The sequence below is a fragment of the Phallusia mammillata genome, chromosome 8 (assembly GCF_965637545.1).
Source record: "Phallusia mammillata chromosome 8, kaPhaMamm4.hap1.1, whole genome shotgun sequence".
Classification (NCBI taxonomy): Eukaryota; Metazoa; Chordata; class Ascidiacea; order Phlebobranchia; family Ascidiidae; genus Phallusia; species Phallusia mammillata.
Window position 1 is genome coordinate 17,348,787 of NC_137259.1, and position 23,565 is coordinate 17,372,351.

At 37.1% G+C, this 23,565-nt stretch overlaps 1 protein-coding gene across 3 annotated transcripts; it reads right to left on the reverse strand.

The window, feature by feature from the left end:
- Positions 1–198: 198 nt before the first annotated feature.
- LOC145204756 (voltage-gated delayed rectifier potassium channel KCNH4-like) lies at positions 199–23,087 on the reverse strand. 3 transcript variants are annotated; one of them, XR_013853525.1, is made up of 24 exons: positions 22,985–23,087; positions 20,346–20,436; positions 19,856–19,956; positions 18,305–18,437; positions 17,206–17,358; positions 16,494–16,636; positions 16,172–16,342; positions 14,841–14,946; positions 12,487–12,647; positions 11,438–11,651; positions 10,436–10,630; positions 9,243–9,360; positions 8,569–8,650; positions 7,814–7,909; positions 6,444–6,597; positions 6,012–6,186; positions 5,425–5,495; positions 5,087–5,236; positions 4,439–4,726; positions 3,889–4,006; positions 3,286–3,399; positions 2,354–2,897; positions 896–1,823; positions 199–610 (listed from the first exon to the last, which is right to left on the reverse strand). XR_013853525.1 is itself a non-coding variant. In XM_080077352.1 (23 exons), exons 2-23 carry the CDS (start codon positions 20,419–20,421, stop codon positions 1,176–1,178), a joined length of 4,011 nt encoding a protein of 1,336 aa, XP_079933478.1. In that variant the 5' UTR covers positions 20,422–20,436; positions 22,985–23,087; the 3' UTR covers positions 199–1,175. The 3 variants fall into 3 exon arrangements, 2 of the variants coding, with proteins under 2 accessions (XP_079933478.1, XP_079933479.1); XM_080077352.1 differs by having other exon boundaries at positions 199–1,823; XM_080077353.1 differs by lacking the exon at positions 22,985–23,087 and adding an exon at positions 22,677–22,909 and having other exon boundaries at positions 199–1,823.
- Positions 23,088–23,565: the final 478 nt, after the last annotated feature.

Below are 23,565 nucleotides of genomic sequence, written 5' to 3' on the forward strand. Positions count from 1 at the left end.
CAACCAGAGCTTAAATAGCTAAAAACCAGCTTGATTTGGGCCCGACTTTATACCCGGCATCATTTGTAGCGCAACTTTATCAACTTTTGAGACTAATACGGGCTTGGTTTTTAAAACAATCAGTTTGAGCCCTGATTTCGGGCCCGCTTACACCTCTGGTCTACACAAGTTGCAAAAAATTACATAAACTGAACTGCAAGCGTCTAAAATTTTACTATAAAAGTGGTTACACTATTCAGTGCTTCAAATACTGACAGCTCGCAATCTTTTCATAATCGTTTTTGCAAAAAAAATGCCTTTGGTTTTGATTTACTTGACGCCAGGCGCGTTGAAAACAAACAAGCATTTGCAAAAAAGCTTGCAAATAGGAGAAAATAACTGTTTAAACAAATGTTATAAAATGGAGATAGTAAAAAAAACAGTACAAAACTAGAAAGCTGGCATTCCTACATATTTGCAGTTCATTTATGCTACAACCTATTTTATGGTTTAACACATACATCATTTCGCATACTTAAAGCGGTTAAGCATTTGCCTTCTAAATTGGTTCCATTTTTACAGCAATGTCGTTTCTGCGGGCAGCAACGAATGGGTCCCCACACGCATGTGTCTGCAAATAAGTGAGGTTACAAACAGAGCTATAGCATATTGATTTGAAGCGTTGTACCTAACTATAAACATACAGCTAAGCAAATGCAACTTATTTCAAACAACAAAATGCTTTACTTGTAAACCTAAACCAGCCACGTCTTTGGTTGAAAAGTGTTGCTGTCTAAGGCAATTCAGTAATATCATAGGCATTTTCCAGTGATTTTAACGCATATTTGGTAAAAAGGGTAAATCTAACTAAAAGTTAACAAACAAAATAATTATAAATACTTCGCAATTTACTTACCGACAAGACATGAAACTCCTGAGTTCTTTACTTTAGCAAGTGTATTAATTTAAAATTTTTTACACTAGGATGTTGTATGCATGACAAAAAATTCACAAAAGCCAACTTAAGATACCTATTTGTCATGTGTCTAAATTTTAATAAGTTGTTTATAGACCAAAAGTATAGCTAACAAACCCGCGTTAGACAAAAAATAGAAAAAAATAAACGGGCGAAAAATATTTTTTACAACTGGACAAGTTTGTGAAAAAAAAATCTATGAAAAATGAACATTTCAAAGCTAAATATCACGAAGCTGTAATGTCGGGCTGTTGCTAATGTATCCACTTTCACTCCCATGACCCCCTCCGCTGAAGGGAACCACCAATTGTTTGCTACCCCAGTCCTCTTCCAAGTCTGTACACGAGTTCCACACATGACCCTTGCCCACATCGATGGGGACAAACCCTTGCCGTAAACGATGCGAGGACTCGATAATAGGCGAGTGAAGCCGTAAACCAGGCGAGTTCCTCATAAAAAGTGGCGAAGAAATGCAGTTTGGCGAAAGAGGACTCAACATGGGTGAATTCCTACTGTCTGTTACTTCAGCTTGCCGAAAACCGGAAGTTGCTCCCATTTTATCCACTTCCGGTTCGATGGCCTCACCGGAAGGTGACGTCACAACGCATAGGGGGGCGGTCCCGTGTCGCGAAGGCCGGTCGCTGTTTGTTATTACTTCCGGTGTGTTTATTTTTCGGGAGTATTTTGTCACTGGACAGGGATGAAAGGATCGGGAAAACTGGTCGAGATCCTCGGGGATTGAAGCATCTCTTCTCGGCCTCGTTGGTGCAGAACCCAGGTGACCAAAACTTCTCGTGTGAGGAGACGTTGAGTTTGGGTTGTTTAGAAGAGCAAATAATTTTCGCACATCGGCGTTGAGCGCTGAAACCTGAACAAAATTTTGTTGCTGTGATATATTTCCAAATCGCAATGAAGCAAAGTTACAAACGGGCCCGAAATTCGAGCACGAAACCCGGTCCGAACCGGAATCGTTTTTGAGAAGCCCGTTTAGGCCCAAAAGTTTGATTGACGGGCCAACGCAATAGGCATGAATATATAATGGACTAAAAAAGACGTTTTAGCCTGTTGGGCATAATATCGACCCGAAAAGAACGGCCTGGCTTACATGCATTAAAGCGTTTGGACGGCCCTGTTTAATTGAAATGTGGCCCGCTGATCTATTATAGTGCAGTGCTGGCGAGCGATTCTAATTGTTTTTTGTTTATGAGCATATCAATGCGCCCAGTGCTTGTTTATTAAAATCTAACACTGCAGCTACCACCGTCTAAATAAATTACAAATCAAAAGTATTGTAATTGACTGATTAGTGATAGGGTTACACACCCCTGATGTAAACACTTAACAACGTAGAACATTTATTAAACAGAGCCCAAAATACAAACAAATGCGGTAACCAACCTGCACTAATAAATCCTGCATTGAATCCAGCACATGTTTGCAATGAGGAAAGTTTTCATGTTTTACGTTGTGTCGGTTCGTTCCGCTCCAGTGCGCATGGTCGGCAACGCAGTCCTCATCCGAAAACGAGGAATCCGAAATTCGTCCGAGTTGTCTTCTTTCGCGTAAACTCTGCGGAGTAGTGTCAGAGTGGAGCTCTCCGTCCTCTACGGCGACGAAACGCCCTCGGTTAATTTGTAGAGTCGCGTTCGGCGAGAGGGATTTCCTTCTTTGACGTCTCCGCCTGCGGGACGTGGACTTTAACGTCGCCGCTGAAAGTTTTTTCGGTGACGGTGTAGTTTCTGATTTTTTGTTGACAAGGTTGTTATTTTTTGAGGGTGCGTTTTTGATTGGTTCGTCGTTAGGTGGCGTAAAGTCAAAAGTGAAAACTTCTGCTGTGTTTACGTCACTGCTTTTGACGTCACTGTCGATGTTGGGTGGTGGACTTGGATCGGTGGCTTCAACGGTTTCTCTGTGTAAGTTTTTTAATTTCTGAGGGACTCCCCTAAAAGAATAAAACGGGGTGTTTTAATGCCTAAAATAGTTCTATATAATTTAGTTAGAAATTTGGAATCCTACCACAGGCTAGATTTACGCCTTGGGATATACCACAGACATGCTTGGTGATCACCTTGTTCGGTATAACCCCTTTAATAGGCCTGGCGTACTATATTTTAGTTAGTTCGTTGCACTTAAGATAGTACGTGTTTTTGTAAACCAAAGTCAGATTTTAAAAGCGAATCTATTCAACTAAAAAGTATCAAGATCACTTTACCCTTTTATGTAATGGAATTGTATGTTTTTTTCTTTTTAATTGTAATAAAAAAGAAAATTTGTGCGTTTGAAAAGAATATTTCAGCTAAATTTTATTGCCTAATATGGCGAACACCTACTTAAGTTGTTCTTCAGTAACGGAATAAGATTTTCTTCCGCTGTGTGCATGAAAATCCTGATCCATAAATTTGACTTTCTTCGTTGTCAAGTTATCCGAAGCCGACCGTATAAGTCTGCAGAATCAAAAAACGTTATTTTTTCACCGTGTTTTAAACCCGGTTTTTAGGTCTGACACTGATTTTTTGGCTCAGTATAATTGTTCAAATACCCATGGAAATGATTACCAATGAAAACAGTATTTGAATACTAAAGCATGTCGTTTTTTATGTTTATTTGGGCCGTTATATTCTTATTGAACTTATGAAAACAGCATGGTATCATAAAGATATACTTGTTTGTGCTTCTAAAACAAAATCATTCAACAATTTTTTTAAAGTCTTTTATATCAGTCGTAAAATTCAATTCAAAAGCAGCCCAATTTGGGTCCCGACTCGGACTAAACCCGAAAAGGGCCTATAAAGTTCCAATTACCCAATTAGGGCCTAAACATGGCTGAATGAGAACTCAGGCGGTTTTGTTTATAAATAAGTTTATAAAATTAAGCCCGAACTCGGCATGAAAAGCCCGTCCTGAGTTACAACTTTGACACAAAACTTTCTTACGTGTTGGAGGCAGGAGGTCTATCGTCCAAAGGCTTTTTACGTATGCACGGTGGTAGCGGTGGGGTGACTTTTGGTAAAATTTCAGGTGATTTTTCATCTTTTGGTGCAGATTTCTCACCTATGAAACAAATTAAAACTGACAACCAAACCAAAAATAATACATGAAAGAATGCTGCTGCTCATCTGGCAAATTAGGCAATTACGAAAACTTAAATTAGCAATCATGTGTTTAGAATTTGTAATAGAATTTGTAAAAGCACATAAAATGACTTTAATTGTAACAAACACAGTACACCGATCAGTGTCGGACTTCATTTCCATGTTTTGTTACAGTTTTTTAAAGATTACTTTAATGGGGAAAAAACTATTGAAGGTCGAGAACCACTATTTCAGCCAATACCCCCCAACAAACTGGAGTGCCGTAAGGTGGCTCACAGTATCAGTATGATTTACGGCCTATGTCTTGTCATGCACCAGCTGAACTGATAGAACATTATAGGTCAGAGTGAATTGTCTGCAGATTATTTGATAACCACCGTTGTAAACTTACTAAACGATGTACTGATGGATCTCAGCAGATCCTTAAGACCGCGACGCCGTTTTCCAACCGTTTCCCGCTCAGAGAAGTAATACGTCGCCGGCTCCAATCCCGACGTCACCACCCTTGCCTCGACGTCATTATCAGTGACGTCATTATCAGTGACGTCATCACCGCGTGGCGTGGGTGACGTTTCGATGGAAGTGTTGGTCTCGGTTGTCCACGAGGGGACGCTGTTCTTCGCGGGAGAGCATTCGTTTTCGGTTGTAATGTGACACATGCTAGGCGATTTGGGAAGCTCTGAAAAATAACGAAAGATTGTTGGTTTCCATGCGAGCAGATTGTTATATTCCAAGGGGTATAAGCAGTGGTGGGATTGAGCCGGTTCGCACCAGTTCTATAGAACCGTCTCACGAAATGTTATGAGATCAGCGAACCGGTTAGCATTACTGGTTACTGTCAATGTACTTTTTGTAACAGAACCGCTGAAAAATTTGAATTGCGTGATAGAACCAGCTGACAAAAAATTTGAATCCCACCACTGGTATAATTGGTACTTTTTATGATGGTGGCATAACGCAGGACCTTGAATGTAAACCTGTATAAAAACTTAATATGTAATATTTTTTTCAAATTCACAAAATCTTTTGCTTTTCTTACCAAGATCTATCAAAGGAAATCTCTCGTCCAAATTTTCTCTCGATATTTTGTGAATGTCGCTTGTTCCATTGCACTGCGGTACTCTCTCGAAAACCTCATCGCCTTCTTGGGTAAACTTGGGAGACGACGGAATAAAATCAGCTGGGGTGTCTATGACAACACAAAGCTCATTTATGTTCAAACAAAGATATACCAAAAGCACTTCAATTATAACTATTTTGTCGCGGCAAGATAGGCATAATGTTAAATAGGAGAGAAGTTAAAAATATCTAAAGGAAAATGTTTCCAAACAGTATTTTTTAACGGATTTTTTGTGATACAAAATTTGGGTAACCTACCTTTATTACTGCTGGAAGAGTTTTTACGAGCGTGTGGCCCTTTCTCCCATAAGTTGCAAGAATAATCTGACCTAAAATCAACACGTATTTTAGATGTATACAGTGCACATTGTGTTGAATATCGTGTCAAATCTTGGTTTATTCCGTTAGACCAGTGATTTAGAATCTAGATAACTTATGATTTTTTCGTCTAGATATTTTTCTGTAATCAGATTCTTTAAAAAATTATTTACTAACAGACTTTCGTTGGGCCCAAGTTAAAAAACTGTAAAATATCAGGCCCACTGTAAAATGGAGTAAAAATATTGGAAAAATAAAAGTCATACACACTAATACCAAACGATTAGAAAAACACCTTGATCCGGTATTTTTATTGCTTCTTGGCACGTCTATTAAACTGTGATTTACATTTTAGTTTTGTTGTGGTCCACGAACATAAACGCTTCTAGTTAATCCGAGTAATAAATATATTTAAGTACACATGATCAAAATAACAAAGATCCATAATTTGAACCAATGTCCATTTAAGTCAAATCACAAAAAAGTCAATTTCTCCAAAAAAACTGGATCTACAACATTTTACTTACTTTATGTCGTTGATGAAACTCTCCGAAAAGTATGGATACAGATAAATCACATTGAATATAGCTTCCACTGAAATACACTCCAGCTCGCAATACGTCAGAGCTTTGACGTCAGCACGTGACGTCATCAACAGAGGGTACTGCGCGTCGACGTCAGATCCGAAGATGTCGCCCTTGCCTGTGTGTGGACAAAAAAATACTTCAGAATATATTTTTATCTGAGTTTTAAGCAGTGGTGGGATTCGGCCGATTCGTACCGGTTCCACAGAACCGTCTCTGAGATCAGCGAACCGGTTAGCATTAATGGTTACTGTCAATTGACTTTTTTTATGTAGTAGGAGCCAATCGTTCAGTATTTTACTTGTATAACATATTGAAAACAAAGGATTGATTATTGTAAGTTGAAAACAAAGGATTGAGAATTGTAAGTCTTACCCAGTATGCCAATCACCAGTTGGTCTTGTAGCACTTCCAATGATCCATTGCACACCACGTTCACCGTGCTTAGGGGGTCCCCCTCATAGATCACGTGCTCGCCAGGAGTAACCTTGCAACGTCGGGTGTGTAGCGCCAGGTAGCGGCGAAAACCCTACAAATATATTGTTTCATTGTTAAAAATTGTACAAAGAAACATTTTAAGTCAAAAAGAAACACTATATACGGATCTGTTTATAATTTAATGATAAATATAAAGGCCCAAATAGACGTAAAAAGCGACATGCTTTATTATTCAAACGTTTCGGCAAATGCTCATTCCATCATCAGTGATATGAAGGGCCACATCAGTTACACATGTTTATAACCACTAGAGTCACACAAAGATTGATAAAATTCCCTAAAAATGATAGATAAAAAGGAATGAAGCATGTCGCTCGTTACGGCTTTTCGCATTCGTGATCAAAACCAAAAAGTGTAATTTTTTGGTTGTACTTGTAGTGACATAAAAACACCTCGCGTCCCGCTGATTGCTGACCCCGGATGTAGACACCACAAGTCTTTAATAATTTACACATAAACTATGTCAAGCCTTGTACGTTTCACCATAATTGTATCACCACATTCATTTTGAATCATGTTAAACGAATTATTGTACGATAAATATCTTTTAATTGAATTCAAGGTCATGTTATGCGTAATAATTAGATTAGTGCGGGTTATGAAATACAATTTTGTGTAGTTGGTGTCGCTATAAACGGAATTTTTCTAATAAGCAGTGTCATGGTGTCCTCGTCGAGACTCCTGTCGTGGGTTCGAATCCCACCGCAGGTTAGATTTTTCTGTGGGAATGCTTGATGACCGGCTATTTCGGTATACCGGCTTCAATAGGCCTGATGGTGTATTATGGTTACTACAATTTGGTCTGCATTTGACAAGATTTTTAAAGAAGGCTTAGGAATAAATTTTAAAACTTTTGAAGGGTACAAACACAGGAAAAGTTAATGACCACTGATCTAATGATAACTATTGAAATATATACACTGTTGTAAGTAATGTCCGCCTTATCGGGTCGGGTTAGGGCTTAGGTTTGTAGCTAAACAAAATTTCGGGGTCGAGCCTTAATATACGGCCAGCTTACACCTATGCACTTGCAACTAGGCATTGATACAACGTTTTTGGTGGATATTTAGCGTTTAAAACTGTCTAAAAAAGACAATTTTGGTCTATACAAAAAATCAGAAAAACTGTATGTGTTTCGATTTATGTTGGTATTTGACAAGCTTGTGTGCGTTTCTTTAACAAAAAAATACCAATAATGTCCGAAAACTAAAACATTTTTACATTAATTCCAGACATATCTTGCTTACCGTGTTTCCACGTTGAAACATCGGCATACTCAGAAGTTCCTTGTGTAAATGCATTGCCACGTCGGCCCGGATTTCCCGGGGAAAGTCTTTCATAATCTGCGGGAAAATGGAAACTTATTAGGGGAGGTAGAGCTACTAACACCATAACGAGAATCTACCCCCAAATTTGATTGGTTATATCTCCAAAAATGCTCACGGTTAGGGCTAGTAGGGTCGGGGTAAGGTATTATCACTTAAAATTCAATAAAACTAACCAAAAAAATAAGTTACTAATGTAAAAATTTTATGTAAATATTTCCCAACCCCAACCATTTATAGCCGCTAAATAAAAATTCAGCTCTTTACGCCCCCTTGTGAAAGAGAAGTTCTGATTCTCGTTATGGTGTTAATAGCTCTACCATTAGGGGAAGGATTCTTAGCGGAATATGAAAACGTTTGTCAAAGGGTCAAACATTAACACAATCTACAAACCACTTTTACTCATAAACCAAGTTACCTATAAATCAATCAAAAGAATGAATAAACCTAAACCTTAAGGGTTAGTTCAGTATTTTGAGCTTAGTAAAAAAGATATTTACGACTGTAGCTGCGCAACTTTAAAACGTTATAGAGCGCAATGATGGTTAAACGCGCTTTTGTAAGTCGTATTGTGACTGTGGCTATGTAAAAAATTAGTTCGGTGCATTTTAAGCGAACACGACCGAGAGGGGATGGTTCTAAACAATTTTTTTTAAGAAATACGCGTTAGCTGTTACCTCGTTCGGGTTCACTCCCCCACTTTCCTCCCAAGTTTGTTGAAAATAATCGATCATTCGTCGCTTGATTGGTTTCGAAAGTCTGCGAAACATAAGTTTATCATTTTTGCTTTTTTTTAATGACTTACTTTTTTAACGATTTATTGTGGAATGTTCATCAATTTAAACTTTAAAGCTAAAATTCCAATGAATTTGACAACAAAAAATGGTTTTACTAAAATTTTGGGAACAAAGAAACACCAGCTGTATAATGTATTGTTTAATGTATATTTTGTTTGTTTGTTTATTAGGACCTCGGTAACATATAGGATACTAAATTTTTCTTCAGTCTTAGTCACAAAAAAAACTTTATGTACAGAATCGAGCAGATTATAACATTCCCAAAAATAAAGATTTAATGATAAGTTATAAAGTGTGATTTTTGCTGTAGAGCTATTAATATAAGAACACATGAATAAAAATTAATAAATGCCGACAAGATGCGTAAATATCAGTTTTGTTAGACAGGTGACACCAGAAAAGTTTAAAGTTAATTTTAATTTTTTTAATTACAAAATAAAGTATCAACCCTAATCATATCAACCCTAATAGCTCCCACCGTTGGTATTTTAAACATGGTCTGTACAGAAATAGTTTGTTTTATATTTTTCCATCACTTTTGTTAACTTGCACACCTGTTAACTTTGATAAAATCCTTCAAGTCTCTCATCTTGATGTCGTACTGTTGACGTCTCGCATACATCAGTTGAATAATAGCGGTGACGTTGCCAAATACCACAGCATGCATAAGGGCTAAAGAGTGAAATTATAATAATTAAATTCAGGTTATTTCGAGTTGAGGTTACATGTCGTTAGCCTGAAATTAGTAAAGTAGATTTGATGTTACTCTTGCTAGGTTTAGTTTAGTTGAAGTACTACTGCTAGATTAGGTCGGAGTTGTTATTCTAACCCAGTGGTTCTTAACCTTTTTGGTGAGGTTTCCCACTAAAGTCAACCACCAACTTCGAATTTCCCTCTCTGTTATTTTTATACTGATATGATTTGTACCCTACGTTAACAAAACAAAAAATTCTTTAAATTAAATAATTTTGTGAAACGATTTGGTCTGGAACCCCAAAGATATACTGCAATCTTATTTAGTTTTATTAGTGCTTCAGTGAGAGATTAAAGTTTTTGGAATATTAAAGAGTCTCATCTGCTTGCAATAGTAATTTATGGCATGACAATCAACAAAGGAAAGGCTTTTATTCGCGCACAATTGCAAAGTCAATGATACTTTTAGTCTTGTCTGTGATGTAACAAACGGTCTTTGGACTTGTATGTGTCTTGTAAGCCTTATTGAAATTATTCTTACAACATGTTGTTGCGTAAAAATGTTAGGAAAGTAACTTTTAACGATTAATTCAAAGCCGGGTTCGACCCTCGGGCCCGGGTTTGGTTACCTGACTTACATAATTTCCCTCTGAAAGCGTTAAATTTCCCACTAGTGGGAAATTTCCCACCGGTTAAGAACCACTGTTCTAGCCATTTGTGCGCAATTTCTGATTATCAGAGGTGGGATTTTTTGTCAGTCGGTTCTATCACAAAAGTAATATTTTTAGCTGGTTCTGTTACAAAAAGTCCATTGACAGTAACCAGTAATTCTAACCGGTTCGCTGATCTCATAAAATTCGTAAGACGGTTCTATAGAACCGGTGCGAACCGGTGGAAACCACTTTTGATTTTGTTGACTCATTTTTTGTTTTAAATAGAGTATAATATGGGTTTACAGCCAATTTAACATTCCTTCTTGTCTTTTACATTGAAAAATTTTGATTAAACAAAATTTGAACTTGGCTAGTGCCTTTATTTACGAAGCTTTACTAACCTCCGATCATCATCACACAAATGGAGAATATCTTTTCGCTGTCAGTGTTAGCCGAAACATTTCCAAACCCGACACTAGTCAGACTACTCAGTGTAAAGTACAATGACGTAATATACGAGTTTGTGACGTCAGGGCCCCCAGTTCCGTTGAAGTAGAAAGGTTTTTGTAAAGTTTCGCTCAGTTCAAACAGCCAACCTACAAACAATACAAACAAATTGTTACTGCTAAAAGTGACTTGAAATGATGCCAGGAGTTTTAACTGAAGAATTAAAATGACGTCATTTCGTAAAGGATGGCGTCATCGAATTGTTTTATCTTCAATTCGTAGAAAACTTCATACACACTTTTCCAGAGAACGTTTTTGCCTATCTTTAATCGATTTTGCATAAAACCTTAAAGAGCAAGAGCATGTCTGAACATTATTTTTGGCAAAACAAATTCAGCAGTTAAAGGGTTAAGACGTATTTGAAAGGTTGCTAAACACACAAAAATACTGATCAAATTTTGATTCAATTGTCAAGGCTATGATATATAGACTGGGACGGATCGATATATATTACATCATATGTTGGTTTTTGCACACTCGTCAAATATTTGCAGAGTCAAGCTATGTAACAGATGTCGCTGTGATAATAAACTGTCTACCGGTGGATGTAAAAATGGGAAGAAAAGGCGTGGTAGTTGTTTTATAATTACTAATTAGGTATGCTACGTAGTAGTGCCTGTGTTTATAATCAGGCGCACACACATTTGTTCTTATGTCACGCGCAAAGTAGTGTATCCCGGGTAGCGGTTTTCCCGCCCAAGTGGGCTGTTTTCCGACATCGAGTTGCGGGTTTTTGTCACTGGTTGCGGGTTGCGCTTTTTTGGGCGGGTTGCTAAAAAGCGATTTTTGGGCTTGTTTTTATTTCATTCGCATTTGCGGTTTTTGGGCTATTTTTTACAAGCATAATGGCGGTTTTCGAGATTTTGACCTGGTATCTCTGGTACAATGTTACTTACCAACGCCGTTCTTGATTCCCATTGGCTGATCGTTGAATTCTTGCCAGCCAATCGTAAACCAGATACAAGCCAGCCAATGAGCAACGAGTCCAAACATTAACATCAACATTGCAAGCACGAGGGCGCTGTATTGGGACCACCGGTCGATTTTGTGTAATAAACGGAAAAGACGGAGAAGGCGGACAGTCTTTAAAAGCGGAACTGGATGTGCGAACTGCGGAATAGGAAATATGAGTTAGATTCGAAACGTAAAAGTTCCATCAGATGTATACAGTGGTGGGATTCAGTCGGTTCGCACCGGTTCTATAGATCAGCGAACCGGTTAGCATTACTGGTTACTGTCAATTGACTTTTGTAACAGAACCGTCTGAAAAATATGAGTTTTGTGATAGAACCGGCTGACAAAAAATTGAATCCCACCCCTGGATGTATACGGTAAAACTATGTGTTAATACTGAGTTACATGATGTTATTACGAGTTACTGAAGTGAAGACTGGCCTAGAGATAAAAATGTTATAAGTTTCTTAAGTGGAGTTTGTAGACTTATTCAAATAGAATCGGTTTAGTTTCGCTTGTACTGTAATACTCTATGGTAAAACTGAGTTACATAATATTATTACGAGTTACTATAGAGACTAAAGTTACAAATGTTTGTGGTTTCAATGGAAGAGTTGTTGAGCCTTATTCAAATAGAATCAATGTTAGTTGGTATATGTTGACGGTTAAACCACAAAATAAGTTTTTATAAAATTGTATATTGGTCCTAAAAGTGTACTGGTTAATTTTTTAGAATGATAAAAATGATGTTTTACATTTACATACAAATTGCAATCCCAAAAATTCGTATTTATTTTAAAAATTTCACATACAACTGTAAACAAATTGTGTCTACATTTTTTTTATTCAAAAACAATTAAGTATATCTAAATATATCTAAGCTTACTTTATTTACCTAAAATTGAAAACAAAACAATTATTGACCAGTTTGAGGGCTAGATTTCAACTAAACTGTACTTAAAGTAACAGTAAAATTTGCAGAAAAACTTACAAATTCGACTTTAAATATCCCAGATATGGTGTCCACCGGTAAAGCTGCAATCAGATCAATTACAAACCACGTTCGAAGATAGTTGATTGCGATTCGACGGAAATCAGAAACCACCCAACCAGATTTGTTGACATACGTTGTACGAAAAGTCAGGACAATGTCTGCAACAAACACTTACGACTTAAAAACATTTTGAGCACTATATACGGTTCTGTTCATAAGTTAAGTTAGTGATATGACGAAAATGTTTATCGCAACAGCCTTTGTTCACATGGTTGAGGGTACGAATCCCGTCTAGACCACTTATGTTTTCTTGAGCAAGAACCCTAAGCAGTATTGCTCTAAATTAATGTATGTATACATTAGCTGTTGCTACCATAATATCAGCATTATATAGCTCTCCCGGCAATTGTATTTTTGCACATACGTTTCAAAACAGGTCGCCTTTATCTGGGTAAATAACACTGAATGCGCTTAGTAAAAAATAGTTGGGTTGAGTCGTTGTCTTTATTCGCAATTTTTTTATGGTTAAACCGAAATTTGCGTTTAGTATTACAGCATCCAATATTCGACATACAGTCAAACTTCAATACTATGCCACCCTTTGGGACCGAGAGAAAGTGGCATAGTGGCGAGGGTGGCATAATATCGAGGGTTGTTTTTAAACATAGCCTTGTGACGTGACAATGTACTGTAATGCCACGTTGTGTTGTACGATTGTAATTTATTACAGTATACAGTATAATTTATTACAAAAATACGGATAGATCGTGCCTAGAACAAACAAGATCTGTTAGTTTTGCCCTGAAACCTCTTAACATGACCACGTTTGTTTATTCAACGATTTGTTTTTCGTGTTTTCTGTTTTATCATGAGAAAGTTGTCAGAAGGCCCAATTTTTCAACCCATAACCAGACCGTTAATACAGTAATACTGTACTCTCATGTGTCATAGTATCAAGGGTAAGGGGTGGCATAGTAAATATATTTTCTATTGAATTTAGTTGGTGACGATCAAAAATGGTATAGTAGCGAGGGTGGCATAATAGCAAGGTGTCATAGTATCGAAGTTTGACTGTAATTCGTAAAAGGACGTATCACAAAAAGACTCTGAATTCTAAAAAGTCAAACAACAAGAAAAACGCTTGCAAAGTGTCTTCTAATCTATGTGACACAAGGGACACGCCCCAAATTAGAATTACTTCCTAACAGGGGGTCGAAAGCTATTTACGCCTTAACAAAAGTTGAACCACTATTGTGTTTTCCCTAGCGAGTGGAGTTTCTATAAATAGGTGAGTTTAAAACAAGCTTAACGTTGCGTGAGTTCCCAGGCTCCTTGTTTTCACGTTAAACGCCACAACCACTCATGAATTATTAATGTCGAAATCCAAAACAGCAAAGCGTCAATCGCTGTAGTGCTCTGGATCGCGAACTGAACTCTAATGGTCTGGATGTAGATTTTTTTTATCTTTTATGGGCAAAACTAGAGTAATTTTTTTTTCATATCTATTTAAATGGTTTTTGACGTGTTAAAAACCTTTTGCTTGTTTTTATGATAAAAAATATAACAGAGAAAATTGGAAACATATTTTCGCGTTTGCAGTGCGAATACGTTTTGATGATTGGTGAAAATACATACATATTGGCAAACCTATCCTGCGGTGGGACTCGAACCCACGACAAGAGTCTTTCCAGGACTCGCGCTTTACCAACTATGCAACACAAGCTAAGTGGTGAACCATGGAAAGTCGAGGCACGAGTGCCACTGCCTTTATTCAGTTTCGTCAATTATTCAGTCAAGATAAAGATAAATCCAATACTGGGATCAGCCCTGAAGTGTTTATGCAGACCAGCGATCACGGCACACTCATATATAAATCACAGTACGCCAGGCCAAATAAAGGCGTCATACCGAATCATCCGGTCACCAAGCATTCACCACCATATGACAAGGCGTAGGCTAAAAAAATCTAGCCTGTGGTAGGATTCGAACCCACGACAATAGCCTGTCAGGGGCTCGCTCTCTACCAACTGAGCTACACAGGCTCAGTGGTGAATTACCCGCCGAATGTCAAACCACAAGCACCGTTGCCTGCCTCGCATGCTGCACATGTCAGTTTCAAAGTCGAGACAACGGATTTATTATGTGCAACGCCTTTATATGCTTGGCGTACTATGGTTAACACATAATTATATCATGTTCGTCTGCATGAAAGCTTCAGGGCTGATCCTAGTATCGAATACGTGTTTATTTCAGGGCATAACAGATTTGCTTTTTTTTAATCTACATTATATTGTGTTGCTTCGAATGTCGATTTTGTGAACAAGAATTTCAACATAACCGTGTTTTCCCACCTATTATAAAGACCATCTCCACAAGAATGTCAATTGGGAGATGCTTTGGACTTGTTGAATGCCTGAGCAGGGGATTGTCTGGCTGAGTGTGATTCGATGGAATTGACTGTAAGACAAAAAGCGCTAAAAGTAATTCGCGTACAGTGGCGATAGTACATAGCAAAGTACTTGATTTAGCTTTTTTGGAAACATAAAAGCATTTTGCCAAAACAAGAATTAGTTAGCTGCAGACAGTGTTTTGACCTGTAGGGTCTCATCAGTGCAGCTAGTGATGAGACATTAACCGCATAGCCTGGTTACGGCACTCCGGTTTGTTGGAAATAACAGACTGATGTGCCTTATTTTGAAAATGTGGGAGAAACGTTTCATAACCAATGTTTTACAATTATTGATCAGAACACCTGAAACGGCTGAAAATGAACGCGCTTTTGTATAAGATGTCAAAGATTTCCGTAAAACATGTGCATGTAATTTTCTTTTGTTCAAAGCTTCAAGGTTTCTGTGTTGTTGTGTTTTTTCGCAATCGATATCTCCTGACACGAAACCAACAGGTCGTACATCTTGTGAGAGACAATTCTTAAGCAGCACAGTGAGAATTGATTGCCCTCATGGGATTTATGTCGCGCTAATGGGACTATTCCCGTAGAGAATACAGAGACAAAAAACTGAGTTTCTCCAAAACATTAACCTGACAAGGTCAATGCATTTGATTGACAGGTCACTTATAGACTGTTTTTAACGCAAGGCGACACAGGAGCTTGTCTGTCGGAACGTTTTGTCTAGTTATTACCAATTTATCGCCGAAAATCAATACCGTTCTTGGAATAACAGACAGTATGTGATCCTGAAAGGTCCATTTTGAGTTAAGTTTCTTAAAAACGCGATTTTTTTTAGATTCACACAAAACGTTTGAACATTTTTAGCCATACTTTATTTCCAATTTAACCATCAGCCATAGGAATGTTACACGGTATATACAAGCGCGTTTTTGCGAAGTAGACTCACGCTATTTCTATCTTGTTTTCTTTTTTGCCTGTCTTTTTAGTTTACAGCATTTACTTCACAGAAGAAAAAATATTCTAAGTTGTTTACCACAGCTTGGCCATTGTTTGCCACGTTAGCCCCAAAGGGGTAACTTACTATAAATGTGCAAGTAAATGAACCAGGAATCCATTTTACGTAGTTGATATAACATAACATGAAATAAAAAAGACCATTTTCTTGTCACCAGCTGCACTGATAAGACCTAATGGGGCAAAACAATGGGTCAGGGGATCTAAATGCATGTGATCAAAAATGTAGTTTCTTAATATTAAAAAGTCGATACTCACGTGAATAGCAGCGTAGTAGGGCACGACTGAAGTGACATAAACTGTTACCAGAACCACGAACCAATCCCAGATGGTTTTTGCCGTACCAAAGTGAAGAATAGTGAGGGGAGATTGTAAAGTTGTCGCTACTTTGTATTCAGGTACCGTACTTTTACGTCGCCCAAACATTCTCTAAAATAAAAACAAGTATTTTTGGTAAATATATTAAAAAAACGGATTTGAAAAAAAAAAGATGGAAGAAATGGTAATTTTTTGGAATGAGTCCATTCTGGGATTTGAACCCATAGCCTTGCGACTTTCAACCAATAAAACTTCAACAAACCTTAGTAATTGCGTGAAACAATCCCTTTTTCCTTTTCTTTTCAAGGTTCTCTGAGAGATTGTAGAGCACAGCTCGACTTCTGCGCCGCTGGTTTAGCTTATCAAATGAAGGCATTTGTGGAGAGTCCAATGAGCTGGGTGAACCTAACAAGAATAAAACTGTTAACCGTCCTGTCGTGAATTCAAATCTTGCCTTACACCAGGTTTTTTATTTCAAGTTCTACGGCTGTCGGTTGCTTGGAGGGAAGATTTTAGAAAATGAAGAACTTGTTATTTTATTCATTGCTCTGAAGAAGCCCTACCGTTCTGGTGGGCGAAACGTCAGCAAAATACAAGTTATTTAGAAACAACTATTATTTTGTTTAGCATCACACCAGAATCACAAACTTGGTTGTGCTTGAAAACATAAATTATGTGCTGCCAAGATTACCCTATCGTCGTGGGTTTGAATCCCACCATTTCTGATATTTTAGAGCACAACTGTGCCGCAATTTCACCAACTTTCGGGTCTAATTTGGGATTTGTTTTTAAAAAAAAATACAGGCCTGGTCAAGTTAAGGGCTTGTACTTTCGGGTTCGGACCCCCATTTGAGGCCTAAATATGTGGCCAAAATCGTTTGTCACCCAAACCGATTCGAACCCAGCGATTAAATGCATTTTTTTAAGAATTGAATTTGCCTCAACAAATTTTGTTTATTTGTAACATTTCTAACCTGATCGGGATGCATTTGACGAAACTTCCTCGGCGCTGTCACTCAAATCGTCCTGACAATTTGTGACGTCTTTATGGGAAACGAGAAACATAACGACGTCATTGGTCCCGTTTTTGATTGGAACAATGTCCAACAAACATAAGAAAGATTCACCTGTAGAAAATAAACAATGTTAAAAAAATTAAGATTCTATTAGAATAAGGAACCGAAGATGCCTGTTAGGCGATATATATATATATGTATATATATCACCTGTGTCACCAGCTGCACTGACGAGACCTGATAGGCTAAACCAATGTGCTCTGCGGTTGCGACATTTTCTTTTTGGTATTATTAGATTAAGAAATCGATTAGGAAGTATTTTGGTACAGGGTTGTTACGTTGTATCGCATAAAAGCCTAATTTGGGTTGCCTTCCAGTTTAAGCTTTATGCCTTCCACTAAAGTTATATCGATAACAGGGTAATGTTACTAAACTACCTACATAGGGTTTGAACTAGCGACCTTAACATGTTAAAGGCTTGTGTTTTTCGGGTTAAGCTACACTGGCCATTTCGAAAATTGAACCAAGTATTGGTCCCTGCTAAATGATATTTTGTTTAGTTTATAGTAAATTCAATGTTATGCACAGGATTTTATCGTAAGGCCTCATAGGAATTATATTTTACAGTTAATGCTTAAGCCCACAAGTGAGGATATATAAAGTCTACACTCTACAGTAAAGACAAAAGACTATAGCCTGATACAAGCAAATTATAATGTAAAAGCACAGAGCCAATAAATGATAAGCTGCAGACAGTGCACACTGATTCGACCTATAAGGTCTACACTAGCCAATGCGGCCGATCTCTCGTCACCAGCTGCACTGATGAGACCTTATAGGTCGAAACAGTGTGGACTGTCTGCAGTCTATTAAGTAAATTAACGTTATGCACATTTTTTACCACGGCCAAAGATATACCCGCAAAATGTGACCACGGTAAAGCTTAAAATGTGGCCAAAATAATGTAGATTGAAATGACCTGCTTACTCCTTGCATAACTTGCAGATATAGTGTGGTTTAAGATATAACAAAAAATGTTAAATAGAATGTAACAAACCGTTTTTCTTGTACATAGTAATTTCAGTTTTAAACTCTTCTTTCTGAAAAAGAGCTTCTTTGATGTGACGCTTATCCTCGTCACAGGTGTTTACCCCGTACAGAAACTCACACGAGCAGCATTGTTGCATAATCTAAGTAGGAAAAAAAGATATTTCACATAACGCTGTTTATATTTTGTTGTTTTTCTGGCATTTCTGTATGTTATAAAGCTGCAGCTGCAAGATCATGATCTTAAACCACTAACGGCATACCATGGCTATTAAGTCACTGCTAATTAGTTTTTGTTTTTCTTTACCAACATGGTTAAAATTGTAAGTCAAAAGAAACGACAAACTAAACAAACAAATTAGAAATTTCTGAGTTTGAAATCAAAATACCAACTTAATCAACAGCTGTATAATCAATCGAGAAACGCTATTCAACAGTACATGATGTGTATTTACAAGGGTGGCGAAAGCCGTAGCATTGCAGCAGCTTGTTACGACAAGAGGCCTTTGATTTGCTCGGGCTCACAGCTGTGTGATGCTTTGAGCTCTACAGTGGGCTCGGCCCAGGGGACTTGAATGGAAACCAAATGCATTAGTCTCATACCTGGGGCATTCAACACTATACAACAGGCTTTTCATGTTCGCAACTCCGTAACAAAACGCTTCCTATATTGAGGTATATGGTGGTCAAATCAATTCCTATGACAATATGTTTTGGCGTATAACTTGGTGCTAATGCATAATGGTTGATGGAAGTTTATATTTTTAGATGCCGTTGGTTTCAACACACGTGCAATGGTTTATTTTTGTCATCTAAAATCACTTTCTCCTTGACTTCTTTGGCCCCAAGTTGCTATGACGTAATTTGTGTGATATACAAACAAGAAATACAGTCATTACGTATCCAAGTGTTACAGCCAACCTATAAACTATTTCCTACAACTAAAAAACGTTTTTTTTAACGAATAGGCCGCAAACTTTCTGAATCGTTGTGAGTATGTATAAATTCAAAATCGGACGAGACCAGGATCTTTATACTCATAATTTGGGGAAAAAGCAGCGAGCCTTAATACTAGAGAAATCTTATTGAACAAACCAAGATGGTTAACGGTGGATGCAAAAATGCCCTATACTTTTCCCTGTGCCTAACATATATTGTCTTCGCCAGTTTGAAAGATATTTTTCCCCACATCGTTTTAACAAACTGATCCAACGTGTATGATAATTTAAATACAGCAATATGTGTCAAATCAGGCAATCTATTTTATTTGCAAGGAAACCTATTTGAATAGGATACTGCATAAACTAATATGAAATTTATGTGTCATATGTAAACGGTGTATAAGTTCAGACTTGTCAAAGTTTTCCGTCTGTTATTGTCTCCATCCCTCATACTGAGTCTCTGGTTGCACGCTATTATATAATATACTGTTAAAATTAACGCACACCTCGAAACCATGTCAAACTAATCTTTTGATGGTAAGTTTTCCCAGGGTAAAAAAATCCACCCTTTTGTGTGACACAGATTTTTGCTTGCAGCTATCGCAAAAGAAAACATTTACCTGTGATCTTGGGAAGCCAGTAAGTTCACAAAATCCATCGGAGCAGTAAACTATCGGGAATATGCCTGGAACTTGTGCACTTCCCAACAAAAAGTTGCTGTCTGAAATCCAAATATTAACATTCTGTTATACAAGTTGTTTTATAAAGATTTTGTGTATAAGTGTCGCGTGTGTATAAGTCATTGCTTAAATACACGGAAGTTCATAAGTTTTCTAGCTTGTGCTAAAATGGGTCGCCGGGAGAAAAGATTAAAGACCACTGGTATAAAGAGTAACCAAAACATTTGTGATTAGCTTTGACAAAACTTAATGGTCATGAAAACATAAAACTTATGATTGCTAATTAGCTTCCAAACAACGGTGGAGCCCTGCCGTTTGTGGTTTTGAACCAATACAAACACTTTTGTTTTGTTAACTTTTATTTGGCATTATTCCAGTCCTAGTACTCTAATTTTAAGTTTTTTTTGCAAACACAAGTCTTAAAACTTACGGGTTCCATTGAAACGTGTGGCAATAGTGTCCAAGAATGTGTTTTGCGGGGCAAGGAGGCCCTTTCGTCGCGCCATTGTGTTTGTATAAAGCTGCAAACGAAAGTAAAATGTCAGAAACAATCATAAACACCAACTCTTGTAGCTTATTTACATGTTATGAAATACAGACACGATATTTGACATTTTTCTTACGTGGGAACCATTAAAAATTGATAATTTGTGTTGTAGAGTAACAACTTAAATAAAATGTAAGGCCTTTTATGTCACAATTCTTGTTTTCTATGGAAAATTCATAAACATAAGCCGGTAATAGACGTCAGAATTCAAAACAATAGACACAAAAATCAACACTTGTAAATTGAAATTTCGCTGGAAGACATACAAACCGTCTTAAACCTATTTTATAATGTCATGTTTGACAATGTTGTGGGCACTTGCATAAATATAAATGCAACTGGTTCTTAAAGTAAAGGACTTAAACTCCGATTAACAGTTTGACAGCAGCAAATGGCATATTAGAAATAAAAACTCCGAAAATGAAACAAAAAGTTTTAAAAAACGTTGAATAATAAATAAATTACTTCAGAAAAATATTTTCTGTGCATTACTATTGTTAACATTAATGCCGGATATATCAGTACTTTAATAAGTTGTACAATACGGTACAGCACGTTTAGTCATGCTACACCAATTGTGCCCTCCACTATTTTACTCCGTGATTGTTCGATGCAACTGTATCGCTATGTTTTCTTTACCAAGCCAAATAAACACAAATCATATTGGATCAAAAGTATTGAATTTCAAATATATCATAAGTTTGTATTGAATTTAAGGCAGTGATCACTCTAATAAAGATCGTAAGTATGATGAATCACGTTAATCCGGACCAGGAGGGAATAATAAATCGACTTTTGATGACAAGCAAATATCTATCCTCTTCGTAACAGTATATGTGTAAAATATTACTCACACCCAAAGGGGCAAATGTCAAAGGATTTTAACTGAATGGGCAGGAGAGGCTAATGGACCCTTATTAATATTTAACGTGTAATGAATGGCTATAGCCGAATGGTACAGGAAAGGCCAAAACATAGAGTATATATGACCTTAAGTAGGTGGTACTTAACAGACAAAGGTGATACTGGTATTAAATAATAAAACGGCTAAGAAGAGTGTACCTGTAATGCCGGTTTAATTGCAAATTTATTATTGTGATGCCTTAGACTGGTTTTAATTAGTTTTAAGGTTAAGTGAGTTCTAAGTCGGGTAGAGCTTTTCCCTTAGAGTTCGGGCTAGAGTTTGAATTGAACAGGCTAGATTTGGGCCGGGTAGACTTTACATAGACATACATTTTGCCGCAATTTAACCCATTTTAGGGCCTAATTCGGGGTGATTTAAAAAAGAAAAAACAACTTTCGGCCTGTTTCGGGCCCCGTTAAAATGAACACAAATAACTGATTGGAAAAGTTAAATTGCAAAGTGCTTTATGGTCCTTGTTTTACCATCACCAATTTTAAAATGTTTTGTAAGAAGTATAAGCATTGGTGGGATTCAAATTTTTTGTCAACCGGTTCTATCACAAAAGTCATATTTTTCGCCGGTTCATTCACAGTAAATCCATTGGCAGTAACAATAATGCTAACCGGTTCGCTGATCTCATAAAATTTCGTGAGACGGTTTCTATAGAACCGTTAAAATGATATTTGATAGGTTTCTAAAAGGTTCAAAACAGTAAAAGGCCAGACCTTTCTCCAAATCCATGACTTGACTCTAAAGAATTTCAATCAATTAGAGGCCAATAATTTTATTGCAACCACTACAAGTGCCAGTTAAAATTGTTTCTATTTCGTATTACGTCAGTTAATTTACTTATAAGTGCGTCACGACTTTTGTATTATTTATGCGATTACGCAAGCTTGCTGTGATACTACTTCACGTAATTACTGGCTTGCGTAACTCTATACATACGTTACATGGTGTTTTCCAAAATACGAAACCTTTGCGTGCTATGTTATGAACTTAAAGGCACAGTCACATAATGTTACAGTACGGTTACCATCAAATGTAATGTATAGAAAATCAATCTCTATTGTACTTTGGCCTTAAAGTCTCCTTAGTAACAGGCAATTAGTGTGTTATTGTCGTTAGTTATAACTTGACCTAATAAAATAGTTTTAAATTAAACTGTTTTTTTTTCATGCTTTTAGTTAACTTGGTTTATCAAAGGTATGTTTTTTTGGGATTATTCAACTTTTAGTAGATGTAATGACGAATATAACGTCCCAGAAGACTTAAAAAGCGACATGCTTTATTGTTCAAACGTTATTTACCTTTATTCTCAGGTTCTATATGGATTTTAGAATGATTTTTAGCTTTGGTGGCCCATTTTTCGTAGTCATATACAAAAAAATACTCTTATTGTTAAGGAACCATTGTCCAATACTATATAGTCTGCACTGCACTAAAACAAGTATCCTTATACAAATCTAACAGGACTCGAACAGTTTTGCATTAAGTTAACAACAGCATATAATTTAAAATATTCGTTACAGTACACAAAAATCTCTGCCAGTTATGTTTTTGATCACTTGCATTCTCTCTAAAGCACTTGCAAACAACACAAAAGTACATAACTTACCTCTTAACGAAGTGCTGCTTTTGTCATAAAGATCCCAGCTCAAAATGCAAGCCTTTCCAATTCAGTTCAGTTTGATCAAAATAATGATTTTGTTTAGAAACACGTTTCTGTAAAATAATATTTATCCACATTAAGCTTGTGTTGACACACAGGATTAAACCATTAGATTAGGCATTCGATGAAACAACGGTTTTGAAAGCATTAAAAAGTCAGACAACACGTTATTGTGAGCACTGCCTTTTTCTTTTTATTTCGTAAACAATGCCCATTTGTGGCATCGAACAGATTTAGTGAGGCAAGGCTTTACAGCAGGGATGAGCAATCTTTGTTACTGCGTGCGGCCAAATACAATTGCCAAAATTAGATCGCGGGCCGCACCCGTGTATAATACAAGGTGATTTTACTTTGTTGCTTACCAAATATGCTTAACTACAAGTAAAATTCGCATTTGATTCTTGCAACACATTGCCTGGTCGCAGAAAAATAGCACTGGGCGCACTAATCTGCTCAAAAAATTATTACGGTTGGACTCGTTTGTCAGTACATTTGAAATCCAAGCGTCTCTGCGTGCCGCCCACTTT

Excerpts from the sequence above, each read along its gene's own strand:
- LOC145204756 (XM_080077352.1), bottom strand. The coding sequence starts at position 20,421 with ATGGCGCGACGAAAGGGCCTCCTTGCCCCGCAAAACACATTCTTGGAC. Across the intron at positions 14,947-16,171 it reads CCTACTACGCTGCTATTCAC|TCAATTCCATCGAATCACAC; the intron begins GTGAGTATCGAC and ends TTTGTCTTACAG. Across the intron at positions 2,898-3,285 it reads GTTACTGAAGAACAACTTAA|GGGAGTCCCTCAGAAATTAA; the intron begins GTAGGTGTTCGC and ends TTATTCTTTTAG.